This window comes from Arachis ipaensis, chromosome B9 (assembly GCF_059453495.1).
Source record: "Arachis ipaensis isolate K30076 ecotype BB chromosome B9, ASM5945349v1, whole genome shotgun sequence".
Lineage (NCBI taxonomy): Eukaryota > Viridiplantae > Streptophyta > Magnoliopsida > Fabales > Fabaceae > Arachis > Arachis ipaensis.
In genome coordinates this window covers 14,431,171-14,447,997 of record NC_142444.1, presented here as the reverse complement: position 1 = coordinate 14,447,997, position 16,827 = coordinate 14,431,171, and the positions used below count along the sequence as shown (strand labels likewise).

At 35.9% G+C, this 16,827-nt stretch overlaps 1 protein-coding gene across 1 annotated transcript; it reads right to left on the bottom strand.

Moving 5' to 3' along the window:
* Positions 1 to 15,846, bottom strand: LOC107618398 (copper-transporting ATPase HMA4). The gene is made up of 9 exons (XM_016320452.3): positions 15,510 to 15,846; positions 14,697 to 14,920; positions 13,632 to 14,377; positions 13,009 to 13,480; positions 12,529 to 12,696; positions 11,819 to 12,073; positions 11,066 to 11,188; positions 936 to 1,421; positions 1 to 575 (listed from the first exon to the last, which is right to left on the bottom strand). Exons 2-9 carry the CDS (start codon positions 14,910 to 14,912, stop codon positions 183 to 185), a joined length of 2,859 nt encoding a protein of 952 aa, XP_016175938.1. The 5' UTR covers positions 14,913 to 14,920; positions 15,510 to 15,846; the 3' UTR covers positions 1 to 182.
* Between the last annotated feature and the right edge of the window lie 981 nt (positions 15,847 to 16,827).

The window sequence follows — 16,827 nt, the reverse complement described above, 5'->3', positions numbered from 1 at the left end:
TTGTTAATAAACTACTCAATATTAAGAAAGGCAAGATTGGAAGATCATTGCTTACATGGAACAAGCGAGCATCTACCTTTCAGTTTGAAAGAAATAATAAGAAAAATAACATTCCAATAAAAAAGTCACACATGATTCTTGAAAAAAAAAATGGATTGTGCGTGCATAAATAGGCCATCAATTCAGATGCATTGAACATTTAAAGGTTTTTTATACAATTGCAGCAGAAGAGATGAAGAAACCACGCTAACAGAAGAAGCAGCCATGCAAGCACCGGCGAGCCATGGGGGCAATCTGATTCCGGTAAAGGGGTATAAGACACCGGCAGCAACCGGCATGCCTAGGACGTTATAGCCGAGAGCCCAGATATAGTTGAGGCGGATACGCAACATGGTCTTTCTGGAAAGATCTATGGCTGTGATCACATCTTCCAAGCTGTTTTTCACAAGCACTATATCAGCTGCTTCTATGGCTACATCAGTTCCAGCACCTATTGCCATACCAACATCAGCAGCAACCAAGGCCGGCGAGTCATTTATTCCATCACCCACCATTGCCACAGTCATCCCTTTCATCTGCATCGATTTCAGTATGAAAACTCAGACATTCATCACATGTTTTTCTTTTTACAATCTCTTATATAGACCCTCGTATATGTAACTCAAATTTGCCTTTTACACCATAAGTTTTTCGGATCCATTTTAAAAGACTGTTTCCGCAAGCCTTTTTTAAAAAAAAAAAAAAGTGTAGGGACAGCACTTTTATTAAATTATGGCCAAAAAGTAACCATCAAAAGAAAAGTGAATAATCCTACACCATTGGATGAAATCTCACACCATTAAAAACATTATTGATGGCTACTTGATGGCTACAAATCACAAAAGTTACTAGCCCCTAACACTCCTCTTTAGAGGTTATTACAAAACAAGGCTTACCTGTAATTCTTTCACCTTATCAGCTTTCCCTAGTGGATCTGTCTCGGCGAAGACCTCATCAATACCAACTTCGTTTGCAATAGCAGTTGCAGTAGCAAGGTTATCACCGGTTGCTATGATGCTTGAAATGCCCATGGTGTGGAGAAAAGATATGACACGCTTAGCTTCGGGCTTTAATGGATCAGTTACAGAGTATGCTCCAGCAATCTTCCCGTCGATGGAAACCAGAACACAAGTTCTCGCTAGAATTTCATTCTCAGACATGTACCTCTCAACCTCGGAACTTAGTGGAACATTACAAGCATGCATAAGTCTCTTGTTTCCAACTAGAACTGTTCTTTCACCAACTTTTCCACACACACCAGCTCCCACTTGCACCTCAAAGTCCTTCACATCTGGCACTTCCTCATCGTTGGAACCAAATTTCTTGCGCAGCTTCTTTGCATGTTTAACAACAGCTTTTGCTAGTGGGTGCTCACTACTTGACTGAAAAGTTGTAGAAAGAGTTAGTTGAAATATTATGGATAAATAAAATTGAAGTTCTTTAAATTAGAAAAACTCCACTATAAATAAAAATTGTTCTCTTTTTCGTCACAGTAAATGTGTGAAAACTAAAAATGCAGCAGCAAAGTCTGAAAATCATGGACAGTTACAAACTTACAATATTTTCAAACTAATTAAATGAAACATAAATGGTATTGAAACCAAGTTTTCTTCGATGGAAAATAAATTCTTAATTGTTGGTAAATAAACTAAGCTTATCAATAAACTATGAGCAACTTGAAGAATTCAAGTTAAATTAAACGCTAGGGATTCCAAGAAGCATAAAAAGAACATAAGAATAGTCAAAGAAAGTTATAAAATTTTATTACAACTCCAACTTGATAAGAATGGAACAACTGGACAAGGTAACTGACTAGAAGAATCAATAGTCATCATAAATCTCTGCTCAGTTTGTTGCACTGTCATAGGTTGTGTTAGGCATTAAGCAATGTTATATTGTAGTATTTTATTCTACATGTTTGCCTATAAATAAAGGCACGTGTGTGCTGAATAATTCAAGAAAAGCACAATGAAGATATTAGTTGACTGGAAAAGTTTTCACTTCCTCTTTTTTTGTGTTATGTTACCATTGAGAGAAATTATGAGAGTTTCTTGTGTGTTAGAAGATCCTAGGCAAATTAATTTGTGAGTTTGACCTTCCGTTTGTTGAGCTAAATTTGATTTTGGGTTAATATACGATGACAAATATTATTTGGATTAAAAGTCTAATTATTTATTTAATGTATGTGCTAAGTAATCCAGGTCCATTTATGTGTTGCTTTAGTCCAAATGAGTGTTGCTTCAGCAACTTAAGCTATTACAGGTCCAACACTTTAGCCCATTACTTGCTAGATGAGAAACAAATCAGTACATGAGCCAAAAGAGAGAGCACCGAACAAAAAGAAGAAAGAGAAGGACATCTGTCAACAACAAAGACAGTTGTAGTTCTAACAAAGCAATTAGACATAAGAACAATTTCACTACTCCAAGAACATCAGCAAAACACAATTCAGAATGTGGGAGAGCAAAACACAGACTTGCACAAAAGCAGAAGCAGCAGAGCAGCTCCTCGGATAGCAGAGGTAATGGAGCAGAGGGAGAAAGAAAAGCATGCTAAGGAAAAAAGCAAACCCAAGGGCAGCAGAGGTGGTGGAATGGTTCCTCAACCTGCAGAGTTAGTGGAGCATGATGAAAAAGGACATGCATGCCTTCGGAGACAGCTCCAACGGGTGAATGGTACGAGGGAATGGAAGAGGCAATGGAGAGCAAATTGGAAGAGCAAGCTGATTCTATAAAAAGCCTCACCTCAACATTTGAAAGCAAAGAAAAGGAGAAAAAATTCAGGGCATCATATCCTCTCAATCGAGCTGAATTCTTTTTCTTCTACTAGTGATTCATTTCTGATTTTATTTGTTATGGCTATCTTATGTCATCCTTTGTATTGGAAAAAGGCTAAATATGTGAGTAGAAAAAGCCATAAGAGAAAAGGCAAGAGTGATGCATGAAAGAGCCACTGAAATTCTGTGTAATTGAGTTGTTGAACTAGGACTAATTTCCTTTGCCAAGTTGGGTTAGTACTCGGTGAATTTGAATCTGTTTAGGTTCACCTTTAAAGTTGGGACAACACTTGGAAAGCTAAGTTTTGGTGAAGAAAGCTTAGTGGTAGATACTAGTCGAATTAGGTTGTAATTCAATAGTATTGGTGATTGTAATTAGTTGATTATAGTGGAAATTTCACCATGGTTGTGGTGGAGACTGGACATAGGATTCATGACACTTAGAATCTGAACTAGGATACATGCTGGCCGCTTTTTCTTCTTCCCTTCTCTTTTATTTTTTGAGTATGAGACAAAACAAAAAAATCTCCTACATAAGTAGCTTTCGCGAAAACAGAGCTTGAAACGTTCATTTTAGAGCCAACTTGATTCAACTCCCCCCCCCCCTTTCAAGTTCAAGCAGTTCCATCAATTGGTATCAGGAACAAGGTCTCAAGGAGTCAAGCTTCACAGCTTAGAACAAAGATTCATGACCAACAATATGGATCCTAACATCATGGCGTACACTCTTATTGAAGGACAGTCAAATAATAGACCTCCTTATTTCAATGGCAGCAACTATTTCTACTGGAAAGAGAGAATGAGAATCTTCGTGTAGTCAATCGACTACAACATTTGGAAGATTATTCTCAACGGACGGACGTTCCAACAAAGAAAAATGCTGATGGAGAAGTTGTGGCAAAAGAAGACAATGAGTGGATAGAGGAAGAAAAGAAGAAGGTTGAACTCAATGCCAAGGCTATCAACCTAATGCACAGTGCAATCAGTTTTAAAGAATACAGAAAAGTGTCAAGGTGCAAGACGGCTATAGAAATCTGGGACAAGTTCAGACTCACCCATGAAGGCACTAAACAAGTGAGGGAGACCAGAATTAATATGTTGATGAAGGAATATGAAATGTTCAATATGAAGGAGGAAGAGAGCATCGATCAAATATTCGAAAGGTTCTCAATAACCATCAATAATCTGGATGTCATGGGAAAGAGCTATTCCGAGAAAACCTTGGTGAGGAAGATCTTAAGGAGTCTTACGAAGAAGTGGGAAGTAAAAAGTACAGCCATCTCTAAAAGAAATGATTTGATAAAAATCACCTATGATGAGCTAAGAGGCAAGCTGCTGGCCTATGAAACTACTCACATGTCTCAAGACAAAAATAACAAGAAGAAAAGTGTAGCACTGAAATCAAGAATGAGAGCCAAAGAAAAAGAATCTTATGACAGTTTCTCAGATGAAGAAATGGTGCTCTTTACAAGAAAAATGAAATTACTGAGATTCAAAAACAAAGGCAAAGAAAGTTCTTCATCCAAAGATTTCAAGAAGGATCAAGCCAAGTTCACATGTCACCACTGTAAGGAACCGGATCACTTCAAGTCAGATTGTCCTCAATTAAGAAAAGGCGAAAAATCAAAGAAGGACAAAAAGAAAGTGATGATGACAACATGGGAAGACTTGGAAAATGACATCAATTCTGAAGACTCAGATCAAAAGGCTCAACTCTGCTTGATGGTTGATCACGATGATGAAGATGAGGTAGATCTCTCTGACCTATCTATTAATGAATTGCACTACATTATCAAAGACTTTACTATGAACTCTAAGAAACTCTTAGATAAATATGTTAAATGCAAGAAAGATAATGAAATATTGAGAGCTGAAAATGATTTCTTACTGAAAAAAGTAAAGGCAACCGAAGCTTGTGATGAAATTTTTTTAAAAGAAGAAAACAATGCTTTAAGAGCTGAATTAAACAAATTCAAACTCAAGCATACAGTCACTGCCTCCACTGATTTGATTACTGAAAAATAAAAGGTTGAATGAACAAATTAAAAACCTTAATGAAGACTTAGCGAAATTTGTTCAAAATTCACAAAATCTTGATAAATTACTTGTTTGTCAAAGATTTAGTGGTGAAAAATCTAGACTTGGATTCAAAGAGAAAAGTAAGGCTATTTTCAAACAAAATGTTAAAAAATCTGAAGCTTCCTCTTCCAAGATTTTCAAACAAAAAATTTTTAGTAAAACTAAAAAATCAGTGAGCAAGAACCATTGCTATAAGTACAATAGAAAAGGTCATGATCCTCAACAATGTTTTATCTTTCTAAGGTCTTTTGGTAATGATAGTAAATTATATAAAGTTGTTCATGATTATAATGCTCTTGAGCAACCAAGAAGATTTCACATAAGAGGATCCAAATGAATTTGGATACCTAAGGTTAGTTGAAAAACATGCAGGTTTGCCTTACATCCAAGAAGAAATTGGACATGTGGTATTTTGATAGTGAATATTCAAGGCATATGATCGGAAATGATACTTTCTTTATCAAACTCAACAAGTATGATGGAGGATTTGTCACTTTTGGAGATAATGGTAAAGGTAAAAGAATTGCCATTGATAAGGTTGGCAAAAATTTTTTTACTTGCATTGATAGTGCCTTTTTAGTAGATGGGTTAAAGTATAATCTATTGAGTATAAGTCAATTGTGTGACATTGGATATGTTGTAACCTTTAGGAAAGTAAATTGTAGGATCATTAATGAAAAAACAGGGGTTGTGTTATTTGTTGCAAAAAGAAGTGACAATGTTTATGGTCTCACATTAAATGATCTTAAAGTTCAAAATGTAACTTATTTCCCTTCAATTAAATTTGAAAAATGGATATGGTATAAGAGATTACGACATGTTAGCATGTAACAAATCTCTAAACTTGTTAAAAAGGGTTTAGCAAGAGGTCTTTCTAACATTAAATTTGATAAAGACATCACTTGTGATACTTGTCAAATGGGTAAACAAACAAAAATCTCTTTTAAACCTAAGGAAGATGTCTCAACTAAAAAACCATTAGAGCTGTTACATCTTGATCTGTTCGGACCAATTGGGACTCAGTCTTGGAAAAAAAAGTTATGAAATGGTTATTGTGGATGACTACACTAGGTTTGGTTGGGTGTTCTTTCTAGCTCATAAACATGAAGCATTTTCTATTTTCGAAAAATTCAGCACGAAGATTCAAAATGAAAAGAGTTTAAAAATTATTTCAATTAGAAGTGATCATGGAAAAAAAATTTAAAAATCAACACTTTGAATCTTTTTGTGATGAACTTGGTATATCACACAACTTCTCATGTCCTAAAACACCACAACAAAATGGTATTGTGGAAAGAAGAAATAGAAGTTCACAAAAAATGGCTTGAGCTATATTGTGTAAATATCAGGTTCCCAAATTCTTATGGGCTGAAGCTACGCTTTAAATCGAATCCTCATAAAAAAAATTTTGAAGAAAACTCTATATGAACTTTGGAAAGGGTATCCACCCAATCTTAATTACTTTCGTGTGTTTAGCTGCAAGTGTTTTATACTGAATATCAAAGAAAATTCGAAAAAAATTGATCCTAAAACACATGAAGGTATCTTTCTTGGTTATTCCACTAATAGCAAAGTTTATAGAGTATATAACAAGAACTCTAAATCTGTTGAGGAGACCATGCATGTCACATTTTGTGAGTTTAACCTTGTTCCTAGCGTGTGTATTGATGATAGTCCAAGTTTTGAAACTGAATTGCCCAAGATCACTGAGTTAATTACTCAAAATTTGAGTTCTCAAGAAACTGCACCTGCTAGCAGCAAAAATCTCAATTCTGCAGGAGACAATTTAGAATTATCTCCTATTGCAGCAGAAAATCTTGATGTAGAGGCCATTGTAGATCAAGAGGAACCTGAATCCTCTACCCAGACCAAAAGGCCAAGAGAATCAAAATTTCTGAAAAATTATCCTTAAGAGTTCATAATAGGTGATCCCTCCAAAGGAATGACTACTCGTTCATTTTTGAAAAGAGCCGAATCTAACAACATTGCTCTTATATCAAAGATTGAACCTCAAAATATCCAAGAAACTCTCGCTGATCCATCTTGGGTATTAGCCATGGAAGAAGAATTGCAGCAGTTTGAGAAGAATCAAGTCTGGACCTTAGTGCCTCACTCAAATGGAAAGAAAGTCACTGGCACAAAATGGATTTTCAAAAATAAAATGGGTGAAGATGGAACCATTGTCCGAAACAAAGCAAGATTGGTTGCTCAAGGCTATGATCAAGAGTAAGGGATTGATTTCGATGAATCATTTGCACCTGTAGTTCGAATGGAAGCCATTAGGTTGCTCTTAGCCTATGCAGCTCACTACGGCTTCAAGCTTTTTCAAATGAACGTAAAGTGTGCATTCTTCAATGGTATAATAGATAGAGAGGTATATGTGGCACAACCTCCTGGGTTTGAAAACAAAACATTTTCTAACTATGTTTTCAAACTAGCTAAAGCCTTATATGGTTTAAGACAAGCTCCTAGAGCTTGGTATGAGAGGCTTAACTCATTTTTATTGAAAAATAATTTTCAAAGAGGAGCCACTGGCACTACTCTATTTATTAAAAATCTCAATGATCATTTTATTCTTGTGCAAGTTTATGTTGATGATATCATTTTTAGTTCAACTGATGAGACTTTGTGTGCAGATTTTGCTAAGCTAATGACAAGTGAATTTGATATGAACATAATGGGAGAATTAACTTTCTTCCTAGGCTTGCAAATCAAGCAAATTGCTGAAGGAATTTTTGTTTATCAAGAAAAATATGTCAAGGAACTTGTCAAAAAATTTGGGCTGGAATGCGTCAAGCCGATGGGAACCCCATGCATCCAAATATCAAGCTTGACAAAGATGAACAAGCTAGAGATGTTGATGAGACACGTTACAGAGGGATGATTGGCTCTTTGATGTATCTAACCTTCTCGAGGCCTGATATCGTATAAAGTGTTGGTGTGTGCTCAAAATTCCAATCAAAGCCTAAAGAATCTCATCTCTCAACTGTCAAGAGGATCATCCGATATGTGCTTGGTACCACTAATTATAGTTTATGGTATCCCAAAACTGATTCCTTTCAATTAGTGGGTTATTGTGATGCAGATTTTGTTGGGGAGACGATTGATAGAAGAAGCACAAGTGGCATGTGTTGCTTGCTTAGCAAATCACTCAATGTATGGTCAAGTAAGAAGCAAGCAACAGTGGCACTATCCACTGCCAAAGTTGAGTATATTGCAGCCTCTTCTTGTTGCTCTCAATTACTATGGTTGAAAACTCAGTTAGCTGATTATAAATTGAAAGTATCTAATATTTCATTATTTTGTGACAATATGAGTGCTATAAATATTTCAAAAAATCTTGTTTTGGACTCAAGAACAAAGCATATTGAAGTTAGATTTCATTCTATAAGAGAACATGTGCAAAATAAAAATTTAGATATTCAGTTTGTTAAATCTAAAGATCAACTAGCTGATATTTTCACTAAACCATTGATAGAAGAGAGGTTCTGCAAATTACGAACTGCACTGGGCATTCTTAATTTATCTAATTTTTCTGATATTCTGGTTTAAGCATTTTGTCTCATAGATCGAGATGAGATTATTCTGGACAGATGATAAGCAAGCTTCATAAACTCTTTGTGATGCAATCTAGTCTCGTTGAAAGCAAGTGAGATTTGGTGGACCTGGTGTGTTTGATTGTTTATCATCAAATGGGCCACCTTTGTTGAAGCACCTTAGGCTCTCACTAGACTTAGATATTAGAAAGTTGTTTTTGGTCCCAAAACTTAACATTATTTTAAAATTGCATTTCATTTTAATTAAATTTTCAAAATTGAAATTATAGAGGTTACGGTTGTAAAATTCGAAGGTTTTCAAAAGTTTTTTATTTTTATCCTTTTCAAGATGAAACTTTTATACTAACTAAGACCTATATTAATTCTCCACTACATACACCCTTTCACACTCAACTCCTCCACAACTCCTTCACTCCACTCCACTTTTCAAAAGTTTTCATTTTTATCCTTTTACACTAACCAAGGCCTATATTAATTCTCCACTACATGCACCCTTTCACACTCAACTCCTCCACTCCTCTTTCACTACACTATTCCCATTCTGAAACTAACCTGTGTCCTATACGTATGGCTCGCAAAAAAGAGCAGTCCGTAGAAACTCTCATAGTGGTGCTCACTCTTCACGTTCTTAACCCTCTTCTCCTATTTCACTGCACTCACAAACATCTCCTTCTCCATCTCCCACTAACTCTCCTCCCACTTCTCCTCATAATAACGCTCCTGAAATGGCTCGCACCAAGACCATCGCTCGCCATCCTGGAGTAGCTCCTCGCCCTACCTCCTCTCAGCCAAATGTCTCACAGCCCAGCTCTTCTCAACCCAGTTCTTCCCGAGGAAAGAGACCTGTTTGTGAAGAAGACGAAGAGCTTCCGTCACCCCCTCCTCGCCACAGCCACGATACAGTCATCGACTTTCATCTTCGTTCTATTTCTGAACTAAAACTTTCCAATCTCATTGCCTACAAATCCTTCTATACTGACTTCCCTAAAGAGTCTTTTGATCGTCACCGTTATAATTCCTTCATGAACTACATATTATTCTGCAAGGATATTTATAAGCGTACTCTCTGTCCTTCCAAACTTGTAAATCTAGACAAGTTTTGTAGAAAAGGTCTAAACTTTACACCTCTGTTTACATATCAAGGATGGATTTTCATTCTATCCATTCGTGACAAAATTTTATCCTATCTAGTGAAGCAGTTCTATAAAACATGTCATACAAAAAAGGAAGAATCGCATCCTTTGTTAAAGGTCGCACAATCATTCTTGACAAGTACCACATTAGTAAAGCCTAGATTACCAGGAAAGGGGGCTTGATGTGTTCACCTCTGGTAAGTGGGATGAAACTCTCAATGTGTCATATTTTGAAGCCCTAAGTACTGGATCAACATTCCTCTCCTTAAAAGTACCACTCCCACTCATAAGTTTCTTGGTCCAATCCGTGCCCAGTTGCACAGGATTGTGAACCATATAATTCTGCCTCAGAGTGGCTCTTTTCAGCGAGTCTCCTTTTGTGACACACTGGTTCTGTTCGCTCTTCTCTCCAAAATTCCAATTTCTTTTGCATAAGAGCAGAAGCAGCAGAGCAGCTCCTCAAATAGCAAAGGTAATGGAGTAAAGGGAGAAAGAAAAGCATGCTAAGGAAGAAAGCAAACCCAAGGACAGCAGAAGTGGTGGAATGGCTCCTCAACCTGCAGAGTTAGTGGAGCAAGATGAAAGGACATGTATGCCTTTAGAGACAGCTCCAACGGGTGAATGGTACGAGGGAATAGAGAGCAAATTGGAAGAGCAAGCTGATTCTATAAGAAGCCTCACCTCAACATTTGAAAGTAAGAAAAGGAGGAAAAAATTAGAGTATCATATCCTCTCAATCGAACTGAATTCTTTTTCTTCTACTAGTGCTTCATTTCTGGTTTTATTTGTTATGGCTATCTTGTGTCATCCTTTGTATTGAGAAAATGCTAAATATGTGAGTAGAAAAAGCCATGAGAGAAAAGACAAGAGTGATACATGAAAGAGCCACTGAAATTCTGTGTAATTGAATTGTTGAATTAGGACTAGTTCCCCTTGCCAAGTTGGGTTAGCACTCGGTGAGTTTGAATCTGTTTAGGTTCTCCTTCCAAGTTGGGACAACACTAGGGAAGCTAAGCTTTGGTGAAGAAAGCTTAGTGGTAGACACTAGTTGAATTAGGTTGTAATTCAATAGTATTGGTGATTGTAATCAGTTGATTATAGTGAAAATTCCACCATGGTTGTGGTGGAGACTAGACGTAGAATTCATGACACTTAGAATCCGAACCAGGATACATGCTGACCTCTTTCTCTTCTTTCCTTCTCTGTTTTTTTTCTGAGTATGAGACAAAACGAAAAAATCTCCTTCATAGGTAGCTTCTGCGAAAACAGAACTTAAAACGTTCATTTTAGAGCCAACTTGATTCAACTCCCCCTCTCAAGTTCAAGCAGTTCCAACAACGTTAATTCTTCTTTATTAGTATTCAACATCTTTTCAACTTACAGGATCCAACAATGTTCAACAGAATAAATTTATATCAATTATTCAGATTTCCAAATTAGTATAGTATGCAGCATATAAGAAAAAAAAGGAAAATAATTACCTCCACTGCTATTGTCATGTCATAAAATTCTTCCATAGTAAATTCAGAAAACAGTACTGCGCTAACTACCACCGGCTCTCCAACAGTTAGTGTCCCGGTCTTATCAAACACAACAACTTTTACCTGCATCAGGAAAACAAAACAAGCTCCTATCAGAATCGGCAGCGAAAGAATGAGGGATATCGGGATATGTAGCATACTTGTGTCAAATAACATGAGATAAGATATGCTAGAAACTAGATTATGCCAAACATCAATACTAGAGATATAATGAAATGATATCAGATATGAATAGTGCCTACAAAATTAGCAGGTCAAAAATAAAATAAAATAAAATAAAAAGTAAAAATACACCTTCCATGATGATTTTTAATGCTATAATTTCTCAGCAGAGAAGCGGAATCCTTGCATAAATTACAAGAGAAGAAGACATTATAGCTTTAGCATTAGCAACAACCAGCTAGTAAAGGATATAAGCAATGACCAAATGTTTTTCCTTAGTTCATCAAATATCCCAATTCCAATGTACTTATCATGATCATTTCAATCAAAGGAAAACAGATGGACAATTGTTGCATAGCAACAACCACCTAGAAAAGGATACAAGCAATCGCAAAATATCACATCTGTTTTACAATTATGTACAGTGAATCAAGGTTTTATTTTGAACCCTTGTTGCAAATGGAAGGAAAGTTTACCTGCTAAAGCACAATTAAACAGGTATCGAGTAACAAGAATAAAGAGTTTCATTACCTTGTGTGCCTTTTCCAATGCATCTCCACCCTTGATGAGAACACCTTGAGAAGCACCCATGCCTGAAGCAACCATGACTGCAGTTGGTGTTGCTAGACCCAAAGCACAAGGGCAAGCAACAACTAGTACAGAAATAGCAAATTGCAGAGCAAGTTCAAATGCATTCATTGCTTTTGGTATCCAATGCCTAGGGTATAAGCCAACTTCCCCAGGAACAAACCATCCCATCCAAGTTAAAAATGCTGCAACAACCACCTAAGGATGCAACATAAGTACAAGCAGCATCCCATGGATAAAATATCATTTAAATGCTAACATCAATTAAGCAATTACATAAGAATTTATCAGCTCTTTTTTGCAGTCCAGTGGAATTAGCAATTAAACAAAAAGATAACGTAAGAAACATAATCACAGGATGATAGCATGTCTCAAAATGTTTTATGCTTCAGTATTTGACAGAATCCTTGAAACAAAGGTTACATTTCATAGCCATGATTATTTCATACACTTGATAAACAAAAAGTAACGAAAGGGAACCCCTTTTCAGATTTTTTTTTAAATAAAAAAAATGTAAAATAAAGTAAAATGGGAGGGGAAATTTTGAACAGAACCTGAAGGGATATTTATTACATTAAGCCTCAACATATGAATAAAACCTTTTCTAATAATGATGAAAAATTTGAAGGATTTAGTTAAGGAAAGACACTCACTAATGGAACAAAAACCCTTGAAATGTGGTCTGCGAGTTTTTGAACTGGTGCCTTAGCTAGTTGAGCGGTTTCTACAAGCTGAACAATTTGAGAAAGTGCAGTATCTGATCCAACATGTGTAGCCTTAATCAGTAAGCAGCCATTCTCATTGATTGTTCCACCAATAACCTGCTCAGCAAATTTCAAGAAATTAAAAATGTTTCACTAATTTAAAGTACTGGAAGTTTGATTAAAATAATCAAAGATGCTTGTTTCTCTACAGAATGATATCAACCGCCAGAATCCAATGAATATTAAATAAGCTTATCAGTAAACACATCACAGAGTGCATACACTCAGGTTTAGTTGCCTATCTTTCTTGAAACTTTCATCAAACGATTTCAACATTCAACCTCCGTGTATGTTTTTGTCATTTCCCCCTAATTTATTGGGCAGATTTTGCCATCATACTGAAAAAGAGTCATACCATATGAATAATACCTTGTCACCAGGACTTTTATCAACAGGTTTTGCCTCCCCGGTAATCATACTTTCATTTACATAGCTTTGCCCTTTTATGACAACACCATCAATAGGAATTTTGGCCCCAGGAACAATCTTAAGTATGTCACTCTTTTGTATTAGTTGAGTGTCAATTTCTGTCTCTGAGATGACATTTTCATCAGCATCCATGTCCACCAGATAAGCTTTATCAGGAACAAGTTGTGTCAGCTTTCCTAAAGCATCTGAGGTTTTCCCTTTAGCCAAATTCTCCAAATATTTCCCTAATAGAATAAAGGATATCAACATGGAACTGGTCTCAAAGAAATCTTGTCCTTGAAAAGTATCTGAAGTCAGTGCTTTTATTAAAATGTATACGGAGTAAAAATAAGCAGCATTAGTTCCTAATGCAACCAGCACATCCATGTTAGCAGATCTTCGCCTCAGTGCATGATATGATCCTACATAAAACCTAACAAGAGCTGCCGTAGTTAAATGATTGTAAAAAAAGAAAAAAAATTCTCCATTTAGTCCAAACAGTTGAAAAAAAAAACTATTATGTCTAATAAATAGCATCAAAAGCAAGAAATAGAATTAAACAATTAATCATATATTAGTAATACCTTTTGCCAACTATGAACTGCACAGGCGTACTAAGAATCCATCTCAGAAACAGCCCAAGAGTTAGCATATGGTGGATCTTATAGTTCAGCCAGTTTCCATAGGGAGGAAGCATGGGAAGCACCATGGCAAATACAAACACAGGAACCGAAAATAAGCAGCTGAACAAAAATTGGTCCCTATACCTATGAATTTCATCCACCTTATCCCTTTCTCTTTTTCCCGAAGTAGTGTGCAAGGATGCCTGGTACATCTTGGTGCCAGAGCTAGCTGTCTGAATAAAGTGAATGAGAGATCTTGGACCCGTAATATCCGGTTCATAGTTAACTGTTACTATATGTTCTGTCAAATTGAATTCAACATGATTCACACCTGCTGCGAACTCAAGCGAAGACATTACAATATTTACATCTTCAAGAGAATCAACCCCTTCTAGTTTTAAATGCACTTTGTTCACATCATTAGCAGAGCTAATAAGTTCCGCTCCAAAACCAGCATCTTCTATAGCTTCAATTATCTTGTTTGCATCGGCGAGGTTAGGATCAAAGTACACTTTGGCCTCCTCTAAAGCTAGACCTACAGTTGCTTTTTTCACTCCATCAATCATCCGAAGTGCATTCTCAACAGACTCGGAGCAGCTTGTGCATGCCATCCCTTTAATCCTTACTCGGCATACCGATATTTCTTGCTCCTGAAGCTCATCAACTCCGAAGCCACTGTCTTCTATTGCTTCTTTTATGTTTTTCGCCTAAAAAGTGAATTTAGATCGCAAATTAATTTATTTATTCCAAGACAATAGGTACTACTAAATTTTTTTCCCACCTTACTTCTGTTATTTATTTATAATTACATCCACTAGTTCAGAGAGTTTTTCTTAACGAAAGTTTAAAACTCAGCACAATGATCCTATTTCTAAAACTTTCATAAACAGAGGTTGCTTGTGTTTTTTTTCTTGCATGAGAATTCTTGGTATGCTGGTATGAGAATCAATGAAATGGCCAAAACTTTAATTCAGAAAAATATTATAAAGCTGATTACAGTGACATAATTTCAGAAGGGTGACTTACAGTGATAAATTTTGGAGAATATTTTATTATAGCTCGGCCATCAAGCGGCGACACCATGATGCTGTTTACTCCATGGAGGTCCTTAATTGAAGATTCAACAGAATTTATACACGATGCACACTTGATGTCACCTATTTGAAACATAACCGTCCTTACTGCGGCATCTTCTGGTGAAGTCTGCAACAGAGGAATCTTAAGATCGCTATTAGCTTCCATTTCTAATCCTGCAAAAAAAAAAAAGAGTTCAAAATTCAAATAAATATGTGAAAACCAAACAAAGCCATAGCAAAATGAATAGTAACAACTTAAACCCCGAGAATTAACCCAAGGAAAAAAATACTCGAACCAAAATATAATTTCCCACTATATATTTCTTTTTCTTTTAAATTAGCAGTTACTCCAATTATTACAAGTCTTACATATCTCAAGAATATGGTCTCTAGATAATTTATAAGTGCGATACAACCCTCACCCTTTGCGCTAGCTTTTGGAATTAATTAAGTTAGACTCACTCAAGCTCAATTCTAATATAGTATCAAAATCTATCTAATCCAATGTTTTTGGACCATCCACGTGCAAATCTTCACGCTTCAGATAATCATTTCTGGGCACGAAGGAGGTGTATTACAAGGGCAACCCTCACCCTTGAGCTAGCATTGGGGTTGAAAGACTCATTCAATCTTAACTGCTTGTTTGAGCGTCATTAAATCGATACAGGTTAGAAGAAAGAGAAAAAAAAAAAAGCAAATTCATACAGCAGAATCTATGTTCGCAATTTTAACAATTAAGATTGAGCCAATTGAAGAAACGTACATGCAAAACTGTAAGTGGAGAAGCACAGCACTAACAGCAGAGTCTTTGGAATCAACGTTAAGAACGTGTGATGAATGAATATAGAACGCGTAAGAAATAAGACTAAAGAAGAATAAAACAAAAAAAAAAAAAAGGAAAAGAAAAAGGGTGTGAGAGATTCTAGGGTTACAAAAAGAGTTGAAGGAAGTTGAGTTGAGATGGTAAACAAAGAAAGTTATGTCCGGTTTAGTGTCATAGTGACGTGGTTTGGGTTTGCCGCATTTTGTATGTTAGTGGTGTGGTACTTCGAGGAGAGACTGTTTCTTTTAAATTTTTGAATTTGTTAACAGTAACGACCTCGTCGCTTCCCACCAACACTTGATTTTTTAATTTTTAATTATTCGATTTGTAGATGTTACCTATGTTGTTTGACCGTGAATAAGTTAATACTCAAAATACCATCTAAAATTTGATCTGGCTCTTCGAATTTTTAATTAACCCAAATTATATCCTGAAAATTTTAATGGTATCTTAAGTTGACTCTTTCATTCATTTTTGTTACTAAAAAGTTGACCTGACACAATTAGATGATATGATTTTACTATTTGTTTTAAAATGATCTTTATTTACACGTGAACTTACTGTATTTTTTTTTTCTTAAATTAAGAATGAGACTCGAACTCGCGATTTCAAAGTGAGTATAGAGAGATTATGTTATTTGAGGTATAACTCGTTAGCAGAATAAAATTACTGTATATTTATTGAAAAGTTTAAATTTTGATTTGCATATAACATTTTTTGAAAAACTATTACACTCTCATGCATGTATAACAAAGGAGAAAGTATTGGAATCAATATTAATTGTGTATAATGTGTACAACAAATTAAAAAAAAAAAGATAAAATTAAAATTAAAAATTAGATCATTAATTAATTATTTAATTTTAAATTTTAAAAATTTGAAAATTAAGATTAGTATTTAAATTCATTCACACTATATACGGTTATTTCTAATCTTACCGTAACCTTTAATACACGTCCAAAACTCACCGTCAGTCCGTCATCTTTTCTGGTTCTCACCTCGCGTCACTGAATTTCTTGCCGACCATACTGAGGCCGCCGCATCCTCCCACCGACACCGTCCTCACCTCCGCCGGTCAGCCCGATGCGCCTCGCCCTCCGACGCTCAGCCTAACGTTACTGTCGCTGTTTTCGTACCTCTCTTCCGAACCGGCTCTCGCTTTCTCCCATTCCTTCAACTTCAAGTCTCTTCTCACCGATGATAACACTATTCTCTTCTTCTTCTTCGGATCCAAGCATGGTTAGCTTCTTTCATGATT

Coding starts and splice junctions, on each gene's coding strand:
- LOC107618398 (XM_016320452.3), bottom strand. CDS start 14,912: ATGGAAGCTAATAGCGATCTTAAGATTCCTCTGTTGCAGACTTCACCA. Junction 1,422..11,065: donor ACATGACAATAGCAGTGGAG/GTAATTATTTTC, acceptor ACAACTTTTCAG/TCAAGTAGTGAGCACCCACT. Junction 576..935: donor ATAAGGTGAAAGAATTACAG/GTAAGCCTTGTT, acceptor AAATCGATGCAG/ATGAAAGGGATGACTGTGGC.